General features: G+C 43.3%; 1 protein-coding gene and 1 long non-coding RNA gene across 2 annotated transcripts in view; one reads left to right on the top strand and one right to left on the bottom strand.

The window, feature by feature from the left end:
• Positions 1 to 24,375, bottom strand: part of ANO4 (anoctamin 4) — a 387,697-nt gene that overhangs the window by 105,955 nt on the left and 257,367 nt on the right. Inside the window, exons 9-10 of the mRNA XM_090041055.1 lie at positions 22,279 to 22,323; positions 16,866 to 16,997 (exon numbers count right to left, since the gene is read on the bottom strand). Coding sequence (XP_089897181.1) covers positions 16,866 to 16,997; positions 22,279 to 22,323 — 177 coding nt within the window. The remainder of the gene's footprint in view (positions 1 to 16,865; positions 16,998 to 22,278; positions 22,324 to 24,375) is intronic.
• On the top strand, positions 1,946 to 22,419 carry LOC149866043 (uncharacterized). The gene is made up of 3 exons (XR_016441572.1): positions 1,946 to 2,073; positions 18,890 to 19,051; positions 22,308 to 22,419. It is a non-coding gene; the product is annotated as an uncharacterized LOC149866043 (long non-coding RNA).

The following is a 24,375-nucleotide window of genomic DNA, read 5'->3' on the forward strand; positions in this document are numbered from 1 at the left end:
CCCGAGGGCGCCGAGACGAGGGCGGCGGTAGTGCTTGCCCAAGGGCGCCGAGACTAGGGTGGCGAGAGACCCGAGATCCGGGCGCAGGGAGTGAGCCGGCCCGAGGGTGGCGAGAGACCCGAGATCCGGGCGCAGGGAGTGAGCCGGCCCGAGGGTGGCGAGAGACCCGAGATCCGGGCGCAGGGAGTGAGCCGGCCCGAGGGCGCTGAGGCTAGGGCGGCGAGAGTGCTCCAGACTCAGGCAGAGCCGGCGATTAGCCAGGCGCCGGCTAGAACCCGGCCCAGGGGGCCGGTAGTGAGCAGCGCTGGAGGAGCCGACCCAGGAGGCGCCAGCAAGTAGCTGGGCGCCAGCGTGATAGGCCCAGGGCGTGGGGAACGGGCCAGAGATTGGGGCCCGACCCAAGGAGGCGCCAAGGTGGGCAAAGAGCCCCGGTGCCCGAGAGTGAGAACAAGGGCACCCGAGGGGCGAGGGACCATACAAGCGTCCCCCGGAATAGCTGCGAGGCTTGGGGCGTGCTAAGGGGGAGGCTTGGAGGCACGCATTGCCCTTAAGGCAGGACGCTTATCAAATACCCGTCTGAGAATAGGGACGACTAACAAGACCGTCCATTAGGGAAACTGGCAGCCTCCACATCATATTTCTTAACATCAAAGTCGTGGCGGGCGAGATTCTGAGGGTGCTACGTCACCCTAACGTGACGGTAGGCGGCGCTAGGGAGCTCACGGCCGCCCCTAGTTGCCGCTCCCTCACACTCCAATATATATTCTGTGCCTCCCTCTATACCAACAACAGCATCTCAATCAATTTAGTCATGGGGCTTCACTCCAAACTTATTCTGTTGTGATAGCACATGTATTTTCATTATTAATGCAAGTCTGTCTATAGCATCCTGATGCCTGAGTCAAAAACTAAAAAGATTTAACAGATGGTGTTTCATCATGTCTATCTGGACCTTATACTAAAGTTGCTTGGAAAATGTATTTTTTCTATAAATTGGAACTCAGACTTGTCTTCATGATTTATTCAATATAGAAAAGGAAAAAAGGTGGTTCAGACCTTTCAGTTACTTCCTTCACACATACCTAGCGCATGAAGATTGAAAGCTTTTAATGGGTCTTCCATTCCATGGGAAGAAGAAGAGCTGGGAAACCTTTTGGCTAAACAGGGAAATCATGGTCCTCTTAAGAAAGAAGAAAGAGGTGTAGAAACAATGGAAGCTTGGGACAGGCCCCAAGGAGAACTATATAACAATGGTCTGCACTTGTAGAGAACAAATTAGAAAGGCTAAGGTAGCAACTGAACTTAAATTAGCAATGGGAATCAAGGACAACAAGAAGTCCTTCTTTAGGTAGGTAGGGAACAGGAGGAAAGCAAATGGGAGTGTGGGGCCATTGCTCAACAACTTAGCACTGACACTCAGTAGAAAACTGAACTCTTGAATGACTACTTTGCTTTAGTATTTCACTGGGCCAAGGGGAAAATCATGCCAGATAGGTTACAAGATGAACAGGGCAGGAATGACTGCCTTTCTACTATTGTTGTAGAACTGGTATGTGATCAATTAAAGAAATTAGACATATATAATTCAGCAGGACCAGATGAATGCCATCTAAGAGTGCTGAAGGAGCCGGCTGAAGTTATCTTGAAGTTAACTGGTGAAACTCTTCCAAAACTCGTGGTGCTCTGGAGAGGTCCCTGAGGACTGGAAGAGGGTTGATGTTGCATCCATCTTCAAGAAGGGGAAGAGGAAGGACCCAGGTAACTATAAGCCAATTAGCCTAACTGCTAGCCCAGGGAAAATCCTGGAAAAATTCATTAAGGACCCTATATGAATTTAGTCTATATGTGATAGGCTTGCCGAAGGTAGGATTCTGAACGACAGCCAGTATGGCTTTGTTGCAGACAGGACTTGCCTTACCAACCTCATCTCTTTTTATGATCAGGTAACTTGCCACCTGGACGAGAGAAGAGGTTGACTTTGTATACTTTGACTTCCAAAAAACCTTCAATCTGGTATCCCATGATGTTCTCATGACAAAATTGGAGGCTTGTGGGCTTAACTGAGAAAGTTTGGTGAGTACAAAACTGGTTGTGGGGTACAACCTAGAGAGTCCTTATGAACAGATCTGTGTCATCCTGGTGAGAAGTGGCTAGCGGTGTCCAGTACTCTTCAACATCTTTATCAATGATTCGAATGTGGGGGTGAAGAGCTCACTGGCCAAGTTTGTGGATGACACCAAGTTATGGGGAAGCGTGGTCATGCTTGAAGATAGGCTACAAATGCAGGCATATCTAGACAGACAAGCAAGCTGGGTGGGTTGGAACTAGATGAAGTTCAACACTGATAAATATAAAGGGCTCCACCTGGGGACGAACAACCCCCTACACACCTAGGGGCTTGGTGGTACCAAACTGACCAGCACCACGAACAGTGGATAATAATAAACCACACTATGAATATGAGCTGACAGTTTGGCACTGTATGTAGCCAGCAGGGCAAATAATTCTCTGGCATACATCAATAGATGCATCTCCAGCAAAACCAAGGAAGTGATTCTTCTACTATACTCAGCATTGGTGAGACCACAGCTGAAGTACTGCATCCAGTTTTGGGCACCACACTTTAACAAGGGTGTAGTAAAGCTTGAGCGAGAGCAGAGAAGGGCCACTTGTATGATCAGAAGAAGCCATACGAGGAAAGGTGAGGGACATGGGACTCTTCAGCCTGAAAAAGAGAAGGCTGAGAGGGGACTTGGTAGCATCTTACTGCTACATCAGGGGAATACAGCAAGGAGTCGATGAACAACTGTTCACCAGGACACTGCTAGGGAAAACCAGGAGTAATGGCCTTCAACAGGAGACTGGACAGTCACCTTGCTGGGATCACTTTACCCCAGTTGTCTTCCCTGCCTTGTGCAGGGGGCTGGAGCTGATGATCTTCTGAGGTCCCTTCCAGCCCCTAATGGTCTATGAATCTATGATGATTCTAGGATCTGATTATATATAATTTTTATTTTCTTATCACACAAAAGATATCATTATGTGTGGAGGGTCTTAAACCTACCATAGGAATCAGCTTGCTGAGTATCCATGTATATACTACATGGGCTATTTATTTTTTCAGTAGCATGTAAGAGTCCAGAATTCAAAAAGGAATTGGAGAAACTTGTGGAGGAAAGGGGAATCAGTAGCTATTCTGCACAGGAGTTATGGATACAGCCTCTGAACCAGAACTTCCTAGACCTTAAATGCTGGAGGCTGCATGTGGGTCACAAGATCCTGGGCAAGGTGGACCTATGGTCTGCCTGAGTAAATAACAATTCTTGTGTTTTCATGTAGAATGCAAAATTAATTTGGTAAGGAAGGAATTTTAGGTCTTCACTAATAGCCCCACTATACAGTGAGGTAGGAATAGGATGTGTGTGCTTGCTACTCTAAAATATGGGCTGAAGTATCTCCTAAAAGCAGCATTAATTTCACCCATTTCGAACACTCAGCAACTCTTTCTCCTATAAAAACTGCCTATAAATGGAAACACGGGGCTCAAATATTATTCCTATGGGCACACATATAAACCCTCACGAAATCACTGCAGGAATTTTTAGTCCTAATAAAAGTATGATATAAGAATATGTTAGTAAATTTACCTGTGTTGACTTAATTCGAGTCCTGACTTTCATCAGTCCCATCTTAACCCTCGAGAACAGTAAGTTAAATTATCTTAACATGTTTAGATGAAATTTTTACATTCCTTCTCACTCCAACTCAAAGAAATAATTCATCTCTTCATTCCTAAAACAACGTATGTGGAAGCCTGATTTGGACATTTCAATTATGAACCCATTAGGTTTGAAAAGCTTGTAATTTTTTCTCTTTTATTAAAAAGAAATTACAACATATTTAAAGGTGAAATGCTGATAAGACTCTTAGCTGAAGCTGTGACAATCTGATACAAAAGCATTATGTTTATCAGCATCCCACACAATATTCTGATGAAACATTAATTCAGCTTAGGTCAGCTATTTAGGAAAGGCCATTGCTTTCCTCAGAATGTACCATTAACACCACTGTACATGCACTGATGATTTATTGTTAAGAGCTCGATGGAGAAAACTCTACATACAATAGTATTTAGAGATGAAAGAGAAATAATTATTTTTTACTGACTGATCCCTGATGTTTCATGGTTTATTTTACGTGTGTGAAATAACTATTGACACATGTTCTGTTCTGTTTGGGAATAATTTTGCTTGAAATCAGTGGAGAAATTCTGTTCAGGAATTCATCTCTTTCAGTTTAGGAATTAAGTATGTGCTTTAAATTAAAAGCACTTCAAGCAATTTAAGCATTGTGTCTGTGACAGGACTTTAAGCATAGGCTGTAAACGATGTAGTACTGCCCTGAGTGGGGTTACACTGAAATATGCACTTGCACACTTTTCTGAATCACTGGCCCAGCTAGGCTATTTATTCTTTTCCCCTAAGGCATACTTTCTCTTTCTCTGCCACAGTCTTCAGTGACAGATAAATGCAAATATTTTTGATTATGAGTTCCTCCAACCCTTCCGTTAAAAAACCCCAAAACTAATATTTGGCCAAATCCAGAAGTCTGTATCCAATACTCACTCATTACTTACCTGAGTACATAAAACAAGGTTTTTCCCCCCTCAATCAGCCTAGGGGAAGATGTCCCTTGTCCTTATCCTCATACAAGAAAACCTCCTCCATTAAATATATTGCCTATTAAGGCTGTGCAAAGCTTCAGGTGCTGTTTTGATTTGGAGGAGATTTGGCTTGATTTGGTGGCCAAATTTCTGAATCCAAATCAAATTGGGAGATGAATAAAAAGGTCCAAATTGATTCAAAGCTCTCCAAATTGATTTAGAAAATATTCGGAGCGCTTCGGAGATTCAGGTAGTCCCCACTCACTGTGGCAGGGAGTTGGATGTGGACTCCGTGTCAGTAAGTAGGGGCTGTGGGGGGAGAGGGGGCTGGAGGAGGGTGGAGGCCCCATCCCCTGCCTGCTCTCCCAGCTCCCCTGAGTGTCCCCAACCCCTGTCCACTCTCCCAGCCACGTCAATGGCTGCCCTGCCTGGCCTCAGCATCCTGGTGCTTTAAAAGAAAACAAAAAGTCCTACATTCACCGGCTGCTGACAGGCGGGGGGCGATCCCTGCTGCCCCTGACTGCCCTACTGTGTGTGGGGGCTCTGCCACAAGCCAGTATCCCCTGCCTGCTCTCCCAGCCCTGTCAATGGCTGCCCTACCCGACCCCAGCTCCTGGTTCTTAAAAAAGAAAAAAGACCCACATTCGCCAGCTGCCACAGCAGCCATCGGGGCATCTGGGGGCTCATGGCAGAGCCCTTACATGCAGTGTGGGGCAGTGGAGATTGCCCCTGCACTTGGCAGGAGCCAGTGAGTGTGGGACTTTTTATTTGGTTTGTTTTAAAGAGCCGAGATGCTGGGGGCGGGCAGGAAAGCCGTTTACGGGGCTGGGAGAGCGGACAGGTGATAGGGCCTGTTTAATTTGGACATTCGGCTGATTCGGCGGCAGCCAAATCTCTGAATCAGATTTATCTGAATTGATTTGGGACAGTGATTCGAATCACTGAATTGAATCACTGTCCCCTGAATTGGCCGAATCTGAATCCGAAGTGAATACTATCCACTTTGCACAGGTTTATTGCCTATCATTAAACTGCTGCCAGAAGCAACATCTACTCAGTAATAGAAACCAACTATGAAGTTGAGTAAATGCAACCAAAATTGAGCATGCCTGTAAAACACACAGCCTATATTGGGCAAACATACTGATGGGAACCTACCACAATGATAGGTTAGTGCAGGCCATATGAATAAGATATAGTGCCCATTGCACTCAGTGCTAACTTTTTCTCACCTCCTGGTGAACCACTATATTTCAACTTTCTTTTTACTCCCACACCTGAGCAGAACCTTTCTTTTTTGTTTCCAAGGATTCCTGTTTCTTCACTGACTTAAAGGCTAGGGACAGACATTCAAAAAGCCTGAGCCTGAACTGATTCATTCTTTGCAGGATAGAAGCAGCCAGCGCTGCGCAAGGAGAGCAGCCCCGCACAGCCTGCCCAGCCGCTTGTATCTCTGCAGCTCTGCACTGCACCTGCAGCTACACACGTGCAGTGGGGAAGCCCAGCACTGGACTCTGTGGGGAAGCAGGGGCAGGGGCTCCCTCCACTCCGGGCAGAGTGTGGGACCTGCACAGTGGGGTGTGGGGGAAGCAGCTGGCTCTGGTATGAGGCTTCCCCCGCTGCAGGCTCAGACTCAGGGAGCAGAGCCGCAGGGATATGGCAGGCTCCACTCCCTCCACCCTCACAGCATTGGCTGGAGCTGCACCTACACCAGGCAGGAGCACCCTGACCTCCCCGCCTACTGCTGCTGCCAGGTAGTGGGTGCTACATGCCTATACTCCCCTACATTCCCTCACACCCACACCCTGCCCAGCTGAGCTTCGTGCACTTGCTGCCCCTCTGGGGGAGGAAGAGGAGGGTGAAGAGTTTCCCCTAGCATGGAGCAGAGCCTCCCCTGCCCCCACTCTTGGGCCCAGCAGTTTCCCCTAGCATGGAGGCCCCCACCTTCCAGCCCCACGGTGGCAGGGGGGATGGGGAGGAGGAGGAAGAGTCTGCATCCAGTGCCACAGAGTCCCCCTTCCCACACTTGGAGGAGGAGGAGGAAGTCTCCTCCCCCAACATGGAACAGAGCCCCCTTCCCAACCCTGTGAGTCAACCTGCCCAGCATGGCCCTGTTAAGGTGAAGGGTGCAGGGACAAGGGTTAATTCCTCCCTCTGTCCCTTCCCTGCAGCTGGAGTCTGCCAGTTACAGGGGTCACTACTGCATTTCCCTCGCCTCTGCTCCCTGGCAGACAGGTTGACTGTGGCTGCAGTGGGGGAGGAGGGGAAGGAGGGAAGAATTAACCCCCTCCCTGCTCACTTTGCCTTAACAGGGCCATGCCAGCCAGCATCTCTGCTAGGGCCAGTCCCTGCTCCAGCTAGAGAGTAGAGGGGCAGGGTCAGCCCTGTAGCTGGAGCAGAGCCCTGCCCAGCCCAGAGACCATGCTGGGATCCTGTGGGTAGCTGGTTCATCTTAAACTAGCAAGGGGTCTGGGACAGACATTGCCTAAACTGGTTTGAGCCAGATCAGTTAAATCTGAATCTACATTCAACCAGGTTTATCTGAAACTGGTTTTGGCCATTCTGCAACTGGTTTATGTGCGCTGAATGTCTGTTTTGTTACAGGTTTAAACCTGTTTCTGATCACTTGAACTGGTTTATGTTTAATGTCTGTCCCTAGCCATAATGTCTGGCAAAAATCACCAGTGTCTATGTAGATGATAACCTCTGTTGCTTCTCTTGGCCTGTCACATGTGGTTTGTGTAGCCCTGCCCTCCATGGAGTAGAGCTGGACTAGGCAGCCCTGAGCCTCATCTGCATATAAATTTTAGAGGATCCCAGGACTTGTGATAAGAACACCTCGTTCCAGACTTACGTGGGACTAATTAGCACATGGATCCTCTGTTGGGGTATCTAGAGTACATGCATATAGTAAGTAGTGCAGGGCTGTGGGATCACCATGGCTTAAAATTAGGGCTGGCAAACTATTAAAAAAATTAATTGCAATTACTTGGGAGATTTAAAAAAGTAGTTTTAATTAATCACAATTATGATCACATAGTTAAACAATACTCAGCATCCCCCCATTCAGCAACTTCGAGCCAGTGCACCTTGCAACTCCTCCCCTGCCACCACCAACAGCACATAGCTGGGGTTAAGGCTGTGTGCGCGGGTTCCAGCTGGTCTGGAGCTGGTTTGCTGTGCTGGGCCAAGTCCAGAGAGGGTGTGGGATGGGCATTATGGTCAAAATGGATGTGTGTGATTAACGCTTGTTTCTAAAATTAACGCATTAATTTGTTTTGTGTTAATCACACACATTAACCGTGATTAACCAACAGTCCTACTTAAAATGCTGTTGACTCTGCGGGGGCCCACCCCAGTGCATTATATGATAAATCATAAGCCTTTTGGCTTTGGAATAGTATGCATAATTTGTACTATGTATAGGTAGGTACAAAAGTGCTGCTTAAACATGTGTTTATGGAGTACCTGTGCTAAAATTTGCAGTAGTTTGCAAAAAAGGGTAAAGTTTATCAATTTTGGATGAACAAAGTCTATGGGTACCCATAATAATTTGCATGTATGCAAATGTATGCATGTCTGCAAATTAATACAGATATGTTTATTTCAAAGTCAGTGTTTTCAAATTTGCCCTTCACTTCCACATGCTCACATAGAACAGGGTCTGAATATAAGGGGGTGGGAGGAAAGGGGCCACCTAACACCCTCGATTTATTTTCCCTGCTGTAGCGGTGGGTGGGGGACAAATTTAAGGCAAATGTCCAATAATTAGATGCTATATCTGGAAAATTATAAGACACTTATAAAATTTCCATATATAGAATCTAATCATGGGGGAATCAAGTACATATGGTAGTCTGAAGTCACGCAGAAAGCATGGCAGGGTGGCACCTTAGAAATTAACTCGTTCAGAGAGGCATGAGCTTTCATAGGCTGCAGACTACTTCTTCAGATGTTAGGAATAGACCACTACTTAGTCCTACTTTGTCAGATTGACCAAGTTGTTGCCTACAAAAGCTTGAGTCTCTGAACCACTTAGTCTCTAACATACCACTCTGCTCTACTGTCTGCCTACCTCAGTCAAATTTGCTTAAGTAAGGACTGAATAAAAGCTTCAGGAATTGGACCATTACATTTACTCTACCAATGCTCTAGAGAACTTGAACAAACATATGATATATTCCATTACAATCATCATGCAGACTACATATGGAATAGCTACACACCTAGGCACTAAACATGCAAGAAACTGGAAGTAAGGAATCATTCAACTCAGGAAAGCTAAAAACTGAAGAAAGAGATCAAGGTACACTAACAATTTTTATACTAGTGCTCAAAATCTGAAATTTGAATTTACATGATTTTTTAAAATTGAATTTCCAATTAGGGGTGCATAAATACCCACACAACTTAAAAATTAACATAAATCCTTGTTTAAAAAAGGGCTAAGTATGATGAATACAAAATGTGCATGCGTATAAGGAAAATTGGAAACTAATACATTTCAAAAGAAACTGTACATCTCTTCAGCTGATGACATGAATTCAGGGATCCACATCTTTTCTGCAGTGTTGATGATAACACTGATCCCACTATAATCCTTGTACTGCATATAGTGTTTCTTTTGTTATGAACTATAACATAAGCAAGCCATGCTTACCACGAACTCAGGTAAGCAAACCAACAAAACACCTCCAACACCTTAAAGTAATGTTTTTGTTCTTTAAGCATCATCTGTGAGCTTCCTAAGAAAGTGTACAATGCTTCTGACATTCAGGACCTGGAGTATGTACTGAATAGGTGAATAGGAGAAGATGGGTAGAAGGAGAATTTGACAGTAACATACAGTTGAGCAGAATTTGCAAAAGATGAAATAAGACTTCTGTTAAACTGTTCTGTTGTTACCTCACCCTCACATCTGATATTTAATTTTGTCCTTCTGTTGCATTCTGATTGGCACCTTGACTATAAGCTCTTTGTGGCAGGAACTTCTATTTTTTTTAGTTGCCTTCTTAGTGCCTAGTCATATCTAGATGTCATGTTGACATACATCATAAATAAATATCCACAGCAGTATTATCTAAAGAAGCTTCAGCACTACACCTAGATATTTTGCTTCCTACTCTGCAAGCAGTTAGGGTTGGGAAAGTCCCTAGTAAAACACTTCCCACAAACTGCACAACAGCAGTGCAGGTTTCTTTGGGTAGAAAGGCCAAGCGACAAATGACAAACACCTTGTTTTGCATCTGATGCAAACTTCTATTTAACCCAATGCTGTATAACGACTTAGCATACCTCTGTGTACCAGCTTTACTTATTTTCAGATATGGCCAGCCTCCAGTACATTTAGTCCGTGCTGTGGGAGGTCCCAATAACATGCTTAGCCATATTGTCAGGCACTGGAGTTTTAATCTGAGAGAATCTCTTACACAAATGCATTGTTTTCCAATTTTGACCCACATGGTTAGCCAAAGTTTAGGGCTTGGTGAGTTGTTTCTGTTATGAGGAGGAACTGAAAATGTAGTCAGGCATCTTCAAAAAAGGTCATGTGTATTTACGAAGAGAGCATAAAGTTCTGTTTCCATGAACACAGGAGGAACCAAAAAATAAGAAACAGTTTGCTTGCAATTTCAAGTCCCTTTTATCTAGTACTCAACCCAAAAGGCTCCTTTTTTTCCTCAAGGGCATGCTCTCAATTCCTGTACAGGATTCCTTACAAACTTCTCTCTGGTGCACTGGTCTTTCTGCTATCCTAGATCAACACAAGTCCTATTTAATCAATGCTTCTGTCCCTGTTTTTGCTATATCAGTCATTTGGGAAATCTTTTGGACCACACAGTTCAGTTTCCACTCAAACCTTGCCATGTGCCTGCATTTTGGTCCTTATTGTTTCAGCTACCTACTTACACAAAGGAACTAATGGCTTCTTTACATTTATTGTCAATGAAAGGGACCTGCTAAACCCACCAATTCCAAACAAGATTTAATGCAACACACAACAGTGCATATACTTCCCTGGATTTTAATTGATCCAACTTGATAAAACAAAAGCTTCCTTTTCAATTTGCAAGAAATGCAAAAATCTAGAACTCTTAAACTAGGTTTGCTGGAGGACAGGGATGCAGAAGACAAAGAGAATCTAGGAACAATGAACCACGTGCCAAGCACTGGAAAAGTCCACGTAGGTACTGTGGGCCCAATAGACATCAGGACACCCATCGGAGGACTTAAATGTTTCTATACTAATGCTAGGAACATGGGGAACAAGCAAGTGGAATTAACACTCCTGCTTGCAAACAAAGACTTTGACCGGGTTGGATTAACTGAAACCTGGTGGGACCGTACCCACGACTGGGCAGTAGGCATTGAGGGCTATAGGCTGTATAGATGTGATAGTGTGGGAAAAGGGTGGGAGGGGGGAGGTTGTTCTCTATGTTAAGGACCAATACATGTCTTCAGTAACCAAGATGGGAACAGAAGAGGGGCATATTGAGGTACTGTGGGTCAGAATACAAGGGGGTTAGGGTGAAAGGGACTTTGTAGTGGGAGTTTATTACAGACTGCCATACCAGGGGGATGAGCTAGACCTGAAATTCTCAAGACAGCTCTCAGAGGCAGTACGCTCAAGGGACATGGTTGTCATAGGTGACCTTAACTACCCTGAAATCTGCTGTGAGAAGCAGTCAGCTAGGTCCAACTGTTCACATAGATAGGCTGTTAACCTGTATACAAGACCTTCACCTAACACAGGAAGTATATGATCCCACTAGGGGAAATGCCTTACTGGATTTGGTGTTTGCTACAGGGGATGACCTGGTGGGGGATCTGCAGATACAGAATAATCTAGGAGATAGTGACCACCAATTGTTAGAATTCACTATCTGTCAAAAGGGGGGAAGATAACCAGTAGGGCAGAAGTGCTAGACTTCAGAAAATAAGCTCAGGAGGTTAGTAAGTGAGGCACTGAAGGATAAGAGCCTTGGTGAGATGGGAGTCCAGGAAGGGCAGTTGTTCCTCAAAGGAATGATCCTTCGGGCACAGAAGGGGACAATCCCATTGTACATAAAGCAGGGCAGAGGAGCCAAAAAATCCCCTTGGCTGAACAGGAAAATCCAGGAAAGCCTAAGGATGAAAAAAAGAGGTATACAGACTGTGTAAACAGGGGGTAGCCACCAAGAAGGATTATACCTACTTGGCTCACACAGGCAGGGAGTCAGAAAGGCCAAGGCAGCAATGGAACTCAGGCTGGCAAATAAATTTGGCGACAACAAAAAGTCCTTTTTCAGGTAAACAGGGAACAAGAAGAAGGTGCATGGTAACATAGGACCCCTACAGGACAGGTTATGGCAACTAGTGATGGATAGGAGGGACAAAGCTGAGATTTTCAATGAGTTTTTTGCATCAGTATTCCTGAATACAGATAATGACACATCTCCAAATTGGACTACAGACAAGCATAGGAGGGATACCAGACCACTAAAGGTTAGCTCTGGCCTAGTGAAGGGACACTTGGAGGGGCTTGACATATTCAGGTCAGCAGGCCCAGATAATCTTCATCCAAGGGTGCTGAAGGAATTGGCCAGTGTCATAGCATAGCCACTGGCAGGACTGTTTGAATGCTCATGGAGCTCAGGACAAGTCCCAGAAGACTGGAAAAGGGCCAATGTGGTTCCTATTTTCAAAAAGGGGAGGAAGGAGGATCCAGGTGACTACAGACCAATTAGTGTCACCTCTATCTTTGGGAAAACCTATGAAAAAATTATTAAGGATTATATTTGTGGGAGTCTAACAGGAAACATAATGCTGAAGAGCAACAAACACAGATTCATAGCAGGTAGATCCTGTCTGACAAACCTTGTTTTATTTTATGACCAGGTCACAAACTGCCTGGACGCAGGAGTCGAGGAGGATGTCAAATACTTGGATTTTAAAGAAGCTTTTGATACTGTGTCACATCCTATTCTCATAGAAAAACCAAAATAGCTGTGACTTAAGTGATTTCACAGTCAGGTGGGTGGGGAATGGGCTGCACCCAAAGAGTGGTGGTGGATGGGTCAGTATCAACCTGGAAAGATGTGGGCAGTGGGGTCTCCCAAGGCTTGGTCCTTTGATCAGTGCTTTTCAATATCTTTATCAGTGACTTGGACAAGGGTGTGGAGAGCACTCTGCCCAAATTCATGGATGATATCAAATTATGGGGCAAAGTAAACACACTGGAGGGCAGAGAATGGATTCAGGAGGATTTGGACAGGCTGGAGAAGTGGGCAGAACAAAATAGGATGCAGGTTAACAAAGATTTGTGCAAAGTACTGCACCTAGGGAGAAAGAATCACCAATACACTTACAGACTGGGAGATGACCTAAGCAGCAGAGCAATGGAAAGGGATCTCAGAGTCATAGCTGACTTGAAGATGGACACGAGTCAACAATGTGATGAAGTGATCAATCACACTCTATCGTACAGATACATCATGGACAGGTCTGAGGTAATACTTCCTCTCTATGTGGCATTGGTAAGGCTGCAGCTAGAATGCTGAGTCCAGTTTTGGGCACTGCACTTCAAGAGGGATGTGGATAACCCTGAGAAGGTCCAGAGGAGGGCTATTCACATGGTTAAGGTCCTGCAGGTATGGCCCTACGAGGAGAGACTGAAGGACTTGGATCTCTTCAGCCTCTGTAAGAGAAGGCTGAGAGGTGATCTAGTGGTCATCTACAAATTCATCAGGGGTGAGAGAGGGGCAGCAAGGGATGCTGCGTTTACCAGGCCACCCCCTGGAGTAACTAGAAACAATGGCCAAAAACTGACAGAGCAGATTTAGACTAGACATCAGGAAGAACTTCATAATGGTAAAGGTTACCAGAATCTGGAATGGAATATCAAGGGAGGCAGTGCTCTCCCTTACCTTGGAGGTCTTTAAGAGAAGACTGGACAAACACGTGGCTGCGGTCATCTGACCCCATCACTATTTACTACCCAGGGCAGGGGGGTCAGACTCGATGATCTACTGAAGACCCTTCTGACCCCCAAAAAATCTATGAATCTTGGCTCAGGAATGATACTTTTCATTAGACCAACTAAGAAATTGCAAAATAATGATCTTTTTCTTTAAGCTTTCAGGCTCAAATACCCTTCATCAGGCTCTGGGAAAATTAAAGATGGTAAAAAGTCCCCATAGGTAAGAAATAAACTTTATTTTTGCATAGAGGGAGCTGGAGATGAAAAATCTGTCCCTCTGGGTCCCTTTATGAGCTGTTCTGAGTTTCTCTTTGTTGTGTAGATCAGGTAGGATTCCCTCCCTAGAGTGTCAGATGGCAAGTAGGGGGGTTTAAAAATCTTTCTTGTTGTTCTGCAACGAAGTTTAAAATCCTAAGTTGGCTAAAATTCGGCATCTTGAATGTTTCAGGGATGTATGTGGTAGCTGTGTTGGTCTGAGACACAAAGAAATGCAAAAATCTTCAACTTGCAAAGACACTCTCATGGACCCAGAGGGACAGATTTTCCATCTCCAGCTCCCTCTGTGCAAAAATGAAGTTGATTTCCTACTTATGGGGACTTTTTACCATCTTTAATTTTCCCAGAGCCTGATGAAGGGTGTTCAAGGCTGAAAGCTTGCAGAAAAAGATTTTTTTTTTTTTTGCAATTTCCTAGTTGGTCTAATAAAAGGTATCATTTCTGAGCCAAGAGTTATAGATGTTTGCATTTCTTTTGTCTCAGACCATCACGGTTACCAAATACATCCTTTTCAACTTTACATTTCTAATTAGTCATTGCTTGCTTTCTACAACCAAAAATCATTTAAAAAGGCCCCTATAATGCCCTTTTCACCAACAGAATGTTAAACAAGTCAGCCAGCTGAAAAAAAAAGAGAAGGAAAACCCAACAGAATGGCAAAGCCCACAAGGTCATGAAGGGAGTGCAAAAATAATATAAGACAACACCGTGCAGGGGGAAGAAAAAGGCTCTGCTAGTATTTTATCTGTAACAAAATGAAAGGAAGACAAAAAAAGCAGAGGAGAAAAATGTCAGCTCTGCTGGGAAACAGAGTTTCAAAGTATGAAGTGATATAAAGGAGGTGTAAAGCAACAATAAGTACATTAATGAACCTAAAATAGTACTTAATAAAAAGCTTTATATTAACAACTCAAAAACCAACAAGGATGAAGTCAGGGGAAAAATAATCTTCTTGCCTATGTTCAAAGTGTTCTCGCTCAAGCTTCCTACAAAACTTTCTTGTGTACCTGATTTCAAGCAAAGTCACTAGTAACATTGATCTGGAGGCTGTTGTTCGCTCCTTTTCATTTTTGCTGATTTCAAGCCTACAGAAGCATTTCATACATATTCTTCCTCTTTCAAGGCAGCTTGTTTGTGCCTAAGTATCTAAAGAGATTGGCTTATGGAGTAGAAATTTGGTTTAAAGAGACATGTTTGTTAACTTGTGTCAGGAGGGGAGTTTTGCTAGAAATTATGGAGCTTGGCTGCTGTTTTTGTTTGCTGCTTTACAGATATTTTAAATAATGAAAAAGCACCTGATATGGTAGAATTTATTTTATACACTGATATTGGTAGCAGTAAATAAATCAATTACTTATTGAATAGTTCATTCACAATGACGTTTACCAAAATATATCTTCTCTCTGATACAGGGATAGTCTTGACTCACTTAGTCCACAGGCTGATCTTAACGTCTTCTGTAGTACAGAGTTCTTTTTTGTTAGCATCCTGGTCTATGCCGCCTATTCCGTGTGCTTCTTTTTATTTCAGTATCTGATTATCACTCCTCATATTGCAAGCACTGAAACTCTCCATAAAGAACTCTCCTCTCCTCCATAATTTGCTTTGGCAACTGTTACAGAAATTGCAGTTCTATTTTGAAAAGTGACATTATGATACTGAGAGTTTCCAAACTGCTAGTCACAGAGCCATTTCTACATTAAAAAGAGCTATGTTTACAGGGACAAAGATGCTTTCTTCCATTGCTGAGCCCTGTCAAGCTGGGTTTTTTCCTCTTATGCACTGTCACTAGCAATAAAGCTTCTACAGGCTAACCTATGCCTTGGGTGATACCTGTTCAGCACTGTGAGAGGGGGGTCACTCCTAGCTCCATCTCCCTCTGGACTCATCTGCCACAACTTGGATAGAAGGAAAAAGGAGTGGGATTCAGTGGTAATTTCAGAGCAAGAAATCACTATATGCCACCCAGGTTGTAAGTTCCCACAATGTAGCCTTTATTTCACAGCAGGAGGTTGCAGGGTAACAACAGCCTTGCTAATTACTTCATTAGCAAGGGAAGCCCACATGGCCCATAAGGGAACCCTGCTGCTCTCTCTCTGTCTGGATCACCTTTTCGGCATCGTGGCTGTCCCATTTGGGCCAATGGCTTCGTCTAGCTCCTGCTGCCCATCCACCATCCTGGGGACACTCTTTCTCTCTCTGGGATCCCTGCCCCATGGGCCTTCCCCACACTCACCAGAGCAGCCGGGAAAGTAGTTTGCCTTGTAGCTGACCTGCCATATCATCCAGAGTCCTGTGCTCCTGGCACCCTTCTGGATCACAGATTAGGCTTCTTGTTTTCCAGCTTCTGAGGTCCCGGTAGTCCCTCATCCGTCCTCCAGTGCCCGAAGGCAAAGTGTGTTTGCCCTGCCACCAGATTTATACCGGCCGTGGAGGGTTCATCATCCTGTCCTTACCCTGGTGTGTAACTCCCTTCACCTGGTGGACTGCATTCTTAGGGCATCCATGCCTGAAACTATCTCAGTAACAGGGCTCCTGCCTGAGCCCCTGTTACAAGCACCACTGTCATCACCACATTGGCATAAGATTAACTGATTGACCTTGAAACTAGAGTTTAGTAAACTATTTGTTGATGCTACATAAGAAGTGGAAAAAGCAGTGCTGGCATCTAGAACTGCATTTGCTCTGCATTGATTACTAGGAGTAAAAAGCTGTACAAATTTAATTTAGGTAAATTTATGACCACCTATTGGGAAGGGGCTATTTTTACATGGTCAGTTTCCCAAATACTTTACCATTAGCTATATTTTACCTTTATCAATACCTGTGCAAAATATCTGTATTAACCTTCACTGGATAGGGAACAAAAATACCAATAATCTTTAATATCTTCACCGAAAACTAGATTTCTGTAAAATTCTTTTGGAAAGAGATATTTTGTTTTAAAGTAGGATTTAACAGAATACTCACTGGTGGATCCTTTGTTGGCTGAAAGGGGCAGTGTAGCAGTCATTCTCTTCCAGGTCTGGCAGTGTCTCCTTGTCCAGTTTCATAGGCTTTCTAGGTAACCATCCTCGAAACCTGCTTATTTGTTTCTCGATCCTGCAGTACATGAAAGGGGATATCCAGTGAGGCAGGAAGGAAATAGGGTTTCCATTATCTATGACATTTAACCCTTACAGAGCACTCAAAAAAACAAAATATAAGCATGTGTAATATTTACAGTTATGAAAGAAGCAAAGTGTGTAAGGCATTTCAGAATTCAGACTGAGTTACATGCACTGAATGCAGGTTATTAAAAACTAGCATTCAGTAGAGTAACAGCATCTAATTCTCTTCCTAACAGAACAGCAACACAGATGCTGCAAATCTTAGTAAAACCCAGTAAGCTTCTGGCAGCCCTCAAACTTTCACTTTCTGAGCTTTTTTGGCTAATTTAATTTAAATTTGGAAATTCATTGACAAACTACAGTGTGCTTACTAAGGGCACGTAAACATCAGGACTGAAGAAACCATTACAGAAAGCTTTGGCAGCAAGATCCCAGAAGAATAAATCATCTCACTGCAGTTTTGCATCAACTCATACATGAAAAATATTTCCATGAAAACAAACTGTTTATTTCTTTAATATGTTTCAACTGCAATGTCTTAAGGTAGTACATCCTTTATGAAATTACATTACTCAAAGCATATGGCTTGGGAGATGATAGCAATGCCAGGTCTCACATTTAACAGTCCCACTTAAACAGCTGAAAACAAACCAATGCTAAATAAGAGGAAGGGGCATATTTGCAGCATGCTCATAGAAAAAAAGCAAACCACAGATACACATACCAAGATTGCAAGTGATTGAGAGTGACATCTTAAATCAAAAGCAAATCTGAACTAAAATAATATACAGAAAATGTGGAGTAAAAACACAGAATTTTTCTCACAAACTATATTCTTCTTCTCTCAAGAGCACCTTGCATTTTACCACCCTAACCAGAATTTCCCACCTGTGTAAGGCCTGGGTTTTTATAAAGACTTATCCATCATGGAACTATTCATATGACTACAGTTAATCACTATGGCCATTTGTACACACCACAAAATTGGCCTTTCATGTGACTTAATGCCCTTTTGCACTGCTCTAATGGTGCAGCTGTTTGCATGTCAGCGGCGAAATGTGCATTAAATGACTTTGGGACACAGCAAAATAAAACACGTCCAAGGTGTTTTAGTTTGCTACCTTACAGCAGCGGAGGGACGCACCAGGCTCTGTGCAGCTCAGGGTCTGTGCAGGCAGCTCATACAGGCAGCCCAGCAGCAGCCTATACAGGCAGCCCAGCAGCAGCCCATACAGGCAGGCTCCACTGAAGGGAAGGAAAAAAAAAAGCAGCCCAGTGCTTCCCTCAGTGGCTATGGTGTCTCCCAGGACCTTCTGGGCTGGATGCCTGTAGGTGGGTGCCACTGCTGCTGTGGACTGAAGCACCAGCCCCTCCTTTCCCCCCACAGCTCAGGGACCGCTTAGCCCGCTGGCAGCTCACCCTCTCCTCCCCTTCGCTAGAGATGCAGGTAAGGATTAGGCTCGACCCTTGTGTACATGCCATGGGGGTTTACTTTGCCCTAAATTGAAGCAGTGTTTTTAAAAACCCACTGCTTCAATTTAGGGAGAATTAAACTGAAGTAAACCCCCATGACATGTACAAATCCATATGGGAAACTGGAACTAGTTCAGAAAATTCACACACAGAAAAAAAGGCTATTTTAGCAGACTAGTTCACCATAATTTTTTATTGTTATTCTAAGTTAATGCTGGGTGGCCACCTAGAGTGGAAAGAGTAGGTCAAAGAGGAACAAGCTAACACTTCTGTTATAAACCATTCTTTCTTCTATTCTGGGTGGCTAGATTTTTATTTGCTGCCCCCACACAGCAATAAGAGAAGTTTCCAGCTGTTAAACAGGAATTTCTTAGGAAATGTATTAATCTCCTATGTCCTTCTCCTCTTCAGTGAAGACCATGGAAGACGTAATGCCAAGGAATAAGGTCAGAGTTGGAAAAGTGCACACCTGCTTTGAAGGTACAGTGCCCCTAAGAGAAGGCCTTCAGCTCCAGGCCTGTACTGTGCAGAAGGGCACCCCAATCCTATATGGAGGATCAATCCTATATGGAGGTATTGTCCCCTTTCACTGACTCTCATCTATTGAAAGGGCAATTAACCCTTTCAGTATTACACTTTGTTTTTTGTTAGTGAAATTGGGGAGGGTTTGAGAAAGAACTGTTTCAACACATTCAGTGACAGGCTTATATATTTAGTAAAATAATCTGAATTCGATAAACTGTTAATACACTCAAGAATCTGTAGTCCTCTTCCCATTCATCCTGAGACCTAACATGCACATTTGCAGTATGTATGCTGCTGGTTTATCATAGCTTGCACACAGCACGTTTTCATCTTAAGAACATGTTGACTTCACCATGAGCTTATTTGAAAATTGACTGGCTTTTGTCATTACAACATTCATATTCCTTAGTGGGCCCAGTGGACTTGTTCATTCCCTGCTGATGCATACACCACACTACAAGAAGTGTAGAACTTGTTTCATTTTGAAGCCAACTCTCCAAAGCAAACTATTTCCATCCTTTGAAAAATAAAAATGATCAGACCCTCAGAAGATGCCTCCAGGCTACTTTAACATGGTTATAGGCACTGATGCAGATTTTAAACTGTGCTGGTATCTCTCTCAAAAAAGCAGGAAGAGGCAGAGTATTGGCACTAATACACAGACAGACAGAGTTAAAACATATTAGGTGTGTCCAGATTAGCACAGACATTTGTTTCCCTGAGGACACCTTGTGCCATTGTTATTTGTCCCTGGGGAACGGCCATGACACGGGTGCTCTCATGTGTCACAGGTTATCCCAAGTGGGTTAGGGGAGGCTGGGGCCAGCATAGTTGCTGCCCCAGCAGCCTTACCTGTGGTCCTGGGTGGCTTCTGGGACTGCAGGCGTGGCTGGAAGCTTAGCCAGCAGCTGGAGTGTGGCTCTGGCTGGCTAGGCTCCAGTTTTGGGCAGTGCATGAGCACTGCCCCACTTTTTTACCCTGGGATCTCCTGGTGTCAACCCCCCCACAAACCATGCTGCAAAGTAGCAGCACAGGGAACACTTGCATGTGCAGTGTGTGGTGCCACAGACAGGTCTGCAGTGCCACATACTGCACATCCACGCTTGTCTGGATGCACCCATTGCGTTTCACTGGCTCTAGGTGTGTCTACATGTGTATTTATGCTGGCTTAAACTTACTGTGCAGTAAATTACTGTGCAGTAAGAGGGAATAGGTGAGTGTCTACCCATTCAGGCACTAATGTGCATTAATGCTGTATGTGGACTGACTTGGGACTAGGGTTAGTCCCAGATCAGTCCACACATACAGTGTTACTGACCAATAAGGTGTCTACACATGCATTGCTGCACAATAACTAATTGGTCATAAATTTAATACCTGCATAATGCAGGTATCAAATTTACACTCAAGTCAGCGTAAGTCGCCATATTTACTGTGCAGAAAGGGCATGCATGTGTAGACACACACCCATACTGAACAGTAATTTCAGTAACTGCACAGTAAATGTGCATCTGTAGACATGCAATAAACAGGCTATCAGGAATTTGGAAAGATTCAGGAACAGTTAAGTATTGAAAACTTAAAATTATGTGCATTAACTGTTTTTAAACCAATCAGTCATTGAGGGATTAAAATACGTAAGCAACATATTCCAGCTGAGACAAGCTCAAGTCATGTTAGGTTGGCCAGAGCAAGCATCCTCCTAGTTCATTTGATATCAACAAGGAAATTGTCATGACAACTAGGGCTTTGTCCATCTATAACTTACATGATTCTTTACTAGGAACAGGTGCCCATTGACTATGCCTCCAGTTTATTATGTGGGGTTCACACATACTATGAAACCATAAACCAAGAAATGAGAGTGACCTGTAGTTTCCAATGTGGCAAGACACATTTAATTTAAAAAAATTAGCACCTGCTTAGGTCCTCTTAGTACAAGTGGTCAAGAAAAAAGCAACTCTGTATATCTACAAATAACGTGGTTTCACATGCACAGTAACTGCCTACTTCCTGCAGCTTAGGTAGCAAATGGAGACTTTTAAAGCACTTTGTGGCTGAATACCTTCCTGGCTGATATTGTTCCACTTATCTTTCAGCCTGTGCTTTGCTTTAGAAAAATTGCTGACTGTAAGATTTCAAAGTTAGTAAGCCCCAAAGCACTTACTCTGGGGTCCGCTGAGGAGAGAAACAGTAACCAGCTTTAGGAGAGCTCAATGTACTTATAGCATATGCTCATGAACCAAATTTCTCTTTTCATCAGAGAGATCAAATGCTGCATACCAAAAAATCATTTGTATGCTATCATATTTGAGTAATGTTGATACTCTCATATCACCAGAAGGATACAGTGGTATTTAATACAAAGTACAAAGACTGAATACTGATCTTAAGAAGTTCAGATCACTTTGGCAAATTAGTTTTACCTGTGGACATCAACAGAAACTGCAGTGGAAAGCACCTATTGTTCTAGCGTATGAGTTTTCAAAAACATTCTACACTGGCCTAACTCAACATCCATTAAAATTAATGGAAGTTTATCACTGACTTCAATGCAAGAAAGTAAATAATTGCTGAGTGTACTTGAAAACCCCATGAACAGCATCTTAGCATGGAAAACCATTAAGTGGATTGCCCTTTGCCAAGTTTTTACATTATTCCAAGATTTTTGGAGACACTTTGGACCAAAGAAATTTTTTAATCAAATCAAAAGAGTGAAAGTTCTGGATACTGAAAGCCTTTGATTGTTTTATAAATGAGGTAAAAAAGACAAAAAATGCAAAGATATCTTAAAGGTGTTTTGTAACTGAACAGAAGTGCTTCATGGTTAAAACTTCAGGGAAAAAATCCTTTATCTATTGATTTCTGTGATATTATATCACAGATAAATTTGCTTCATGGCCTTTTTATTTACCTGTAAAGCACTATGCACAGCTACAGTATAGGAAATAACTAATTTCAACACCACCATAAGTTGGGAAGGGTGCACTGTAAAGGAGAATAATTGATAACAGATTACAGTAATATTTTAACCCCCCACCCCCCAAAAAATAAAGTTTCTTCTGCTTTAAAAGATCCCACTAATTTGAAAGATGTTTCCTTATACTACAATGGGAAACTGATAATTTCTTTCAAATATACTTTGAAGGTGTGGATTTACAAGCCTAGTAAAGCACATGTATGTTCATACCTGCCCTTCCAATATGAACTTTACCATTCATTTATCTATAGATGAATATTGACATAAAATGTACCAGTTAAAGTGTTTTACTCACCTGTTCATGAACTTGTATCTGCGATGCAGGTAATAGATTTTTCTCCTGGAAGAACAGCAAAAATGAAGCCAGTCGAGAAGAAAACCCATCGTCAGTTACAGTATGAACTAGCAAGGAAGGAAAGGAGATTGAAGATAGAAGCCTGTAAGAGGTGGAGGAAGAGACTAAAGAGAGATTAACAGAACTGTCAAAGGAACCCAAGACAAATTTTGCCATTGGTTGAATTGCACGAAGCTTATTTTTTTGACTTTCTTCTTCTTTCAGCGATTATAAATGAATGAATGTCAGGGACTTAGAAACAGTTCCATGCCAAAGAATTCAGTAAATGGATGTCAATTTTTTTACTGGGAAAATGCAAATATGAATAAATTAAGCTGTGTGCTTTTCACATCAATAATTTAATCATTAAAATTGGACTTGCAAAAATGATATGCTATTTAAATAGGGGAACACTTAAAAATGCAGTACAATAGTAACTAAAGCTTAATACCAAGATATACCCTCACATGCAGTACATATGGGAACAAATGGTGGATATGAGGAAAGTATCCTCCCAAACAGATGGGTATTTAGATTGCACAAGCAAAATCAATACGTGCTTGGCAATCAATACGTGCTTGGCACATGCCCCAGTGTTCAGCCAGTCTTTCCACCCCTCATACAGGCATGGCTTGTTTCAGTTGAAAGTAGAATAAGCTGTGTGGCACTGGGTATGTGTGTGAGGGGCTAGTGAACAGTCAGACAAGTGCATTGCACTGGATTCTTTTGGCCTAGTACCAGATTTCTTCTTTATGGTTCCTGTCCCAGAAGGCCTGCAGAGTGATCTCCCTATCAGGTCTGGGTGGAGCCAGATTCCACCCCAATTTCCAGTTGCTCGTCTCTTGCTGTTCAGTTATGCAAAGTACCTCTAAGAACTTTGCCCATTCTTTCAGAAGAGAAATTGAATCTTAAACCCATTCAAACCTCTAAGGTCTTTTCAGGTGTGGATTTGTTAACCATGTATCTTACTGCAAGATTTGGATGCCTTATTGAACTCCAGTCCCTTGCTCCTTATGTCTGATTTTTGTCATCCACTGGAGGTCATCATTAAACCAAGGTGGTTTTTATGTATTCTGAAATGCTCCATCATTTAATGCTGATCTATACCAGTTCTGTAAAAGGAAGGGGTCATACCACACAACTCATTCTGCATATTTGTCAATATTCTAAAATAACATAGCAATGCCCCTGAGTGACCCAGAAGAAATTGTTTGGCAAGTTTCTAAAATAAAAGTTGTATTGCTGCTTTAAACCACAGATACACAAACAAAAGGTTACTGATTTGGGTTACTTGCCAGAATTTAGAATTTAAATAATGTTATATATTCTCAAAATCTTTATCATTCAGAGTGTGGACTAAGGATGAGCTTTTCAAAAACATTCAGTTTTAATCTAACTCTGCTCCTACTGAAGGCAAATGTTTATCATACCCCCACTGAGCCCGGTGCTTTTGAAAAATCCACCCATGCTCTTTTGGATTTTATCCCAAATTTCAGAAATATTTACTCATTTTGGGTGCTCAGCTTCAAACCTCAGTGTACCAATTGCAGAGGTGTTTTCTCCCGATACAGTGTAATGTATTAGCAATTCTAACCTAAATTACTGGGAACTGTGAATAAGGCAACAGCTTTGGGCAAAGTATATACATTACATATATGGTGGTGTAAGGGGCCAAAAACTGGCTAAACCTGTAAGAGGACAGAAGTTCAGTGCACACAGACTGGTTTAAAAATGGCGGAACCCAGGCCTGAGACAGACTTGGATGGATGTTGCATCAGACTGAATCAGTTTAGGTTAGACCAGTCTATCAAACTTTGTAACAGATCCCCTATTGATTCATGTTAGGTTGCTATCTACTGGCATCCCAGGGGCCTTTGTGCCTCCCACCCTGCTTACCCCCCTCACAGGGAGATGTGCTAGCACTTGTGGGGTGTTCAGCTGCTTTGGGTTGTCACGGACACCAGCCAGCACAGATACAGGCAGACAAGGAGGGGCAGGAAGGGAGGCTTGTACTGAGCAGCAGGGACAGGAGTGCACCATAAAAGGAAGGCTCGGGCC

The sequence above is a fragment of the Crocodylus siamensis genome, chromosome 4 (assembly GCF_052110815.1).
Source record: "Crocodylus siamensis isolate JL-2025a chromosome 4, ASM5211081v1, whole genome shotgun sequence".
In the NCBI taxonomy this organism is placed as follows: Eukaryota; Metazoa; Chordata; order Crocodylia; family Crocodylidae; genus Crocodylus; species Crocodylus siamensis.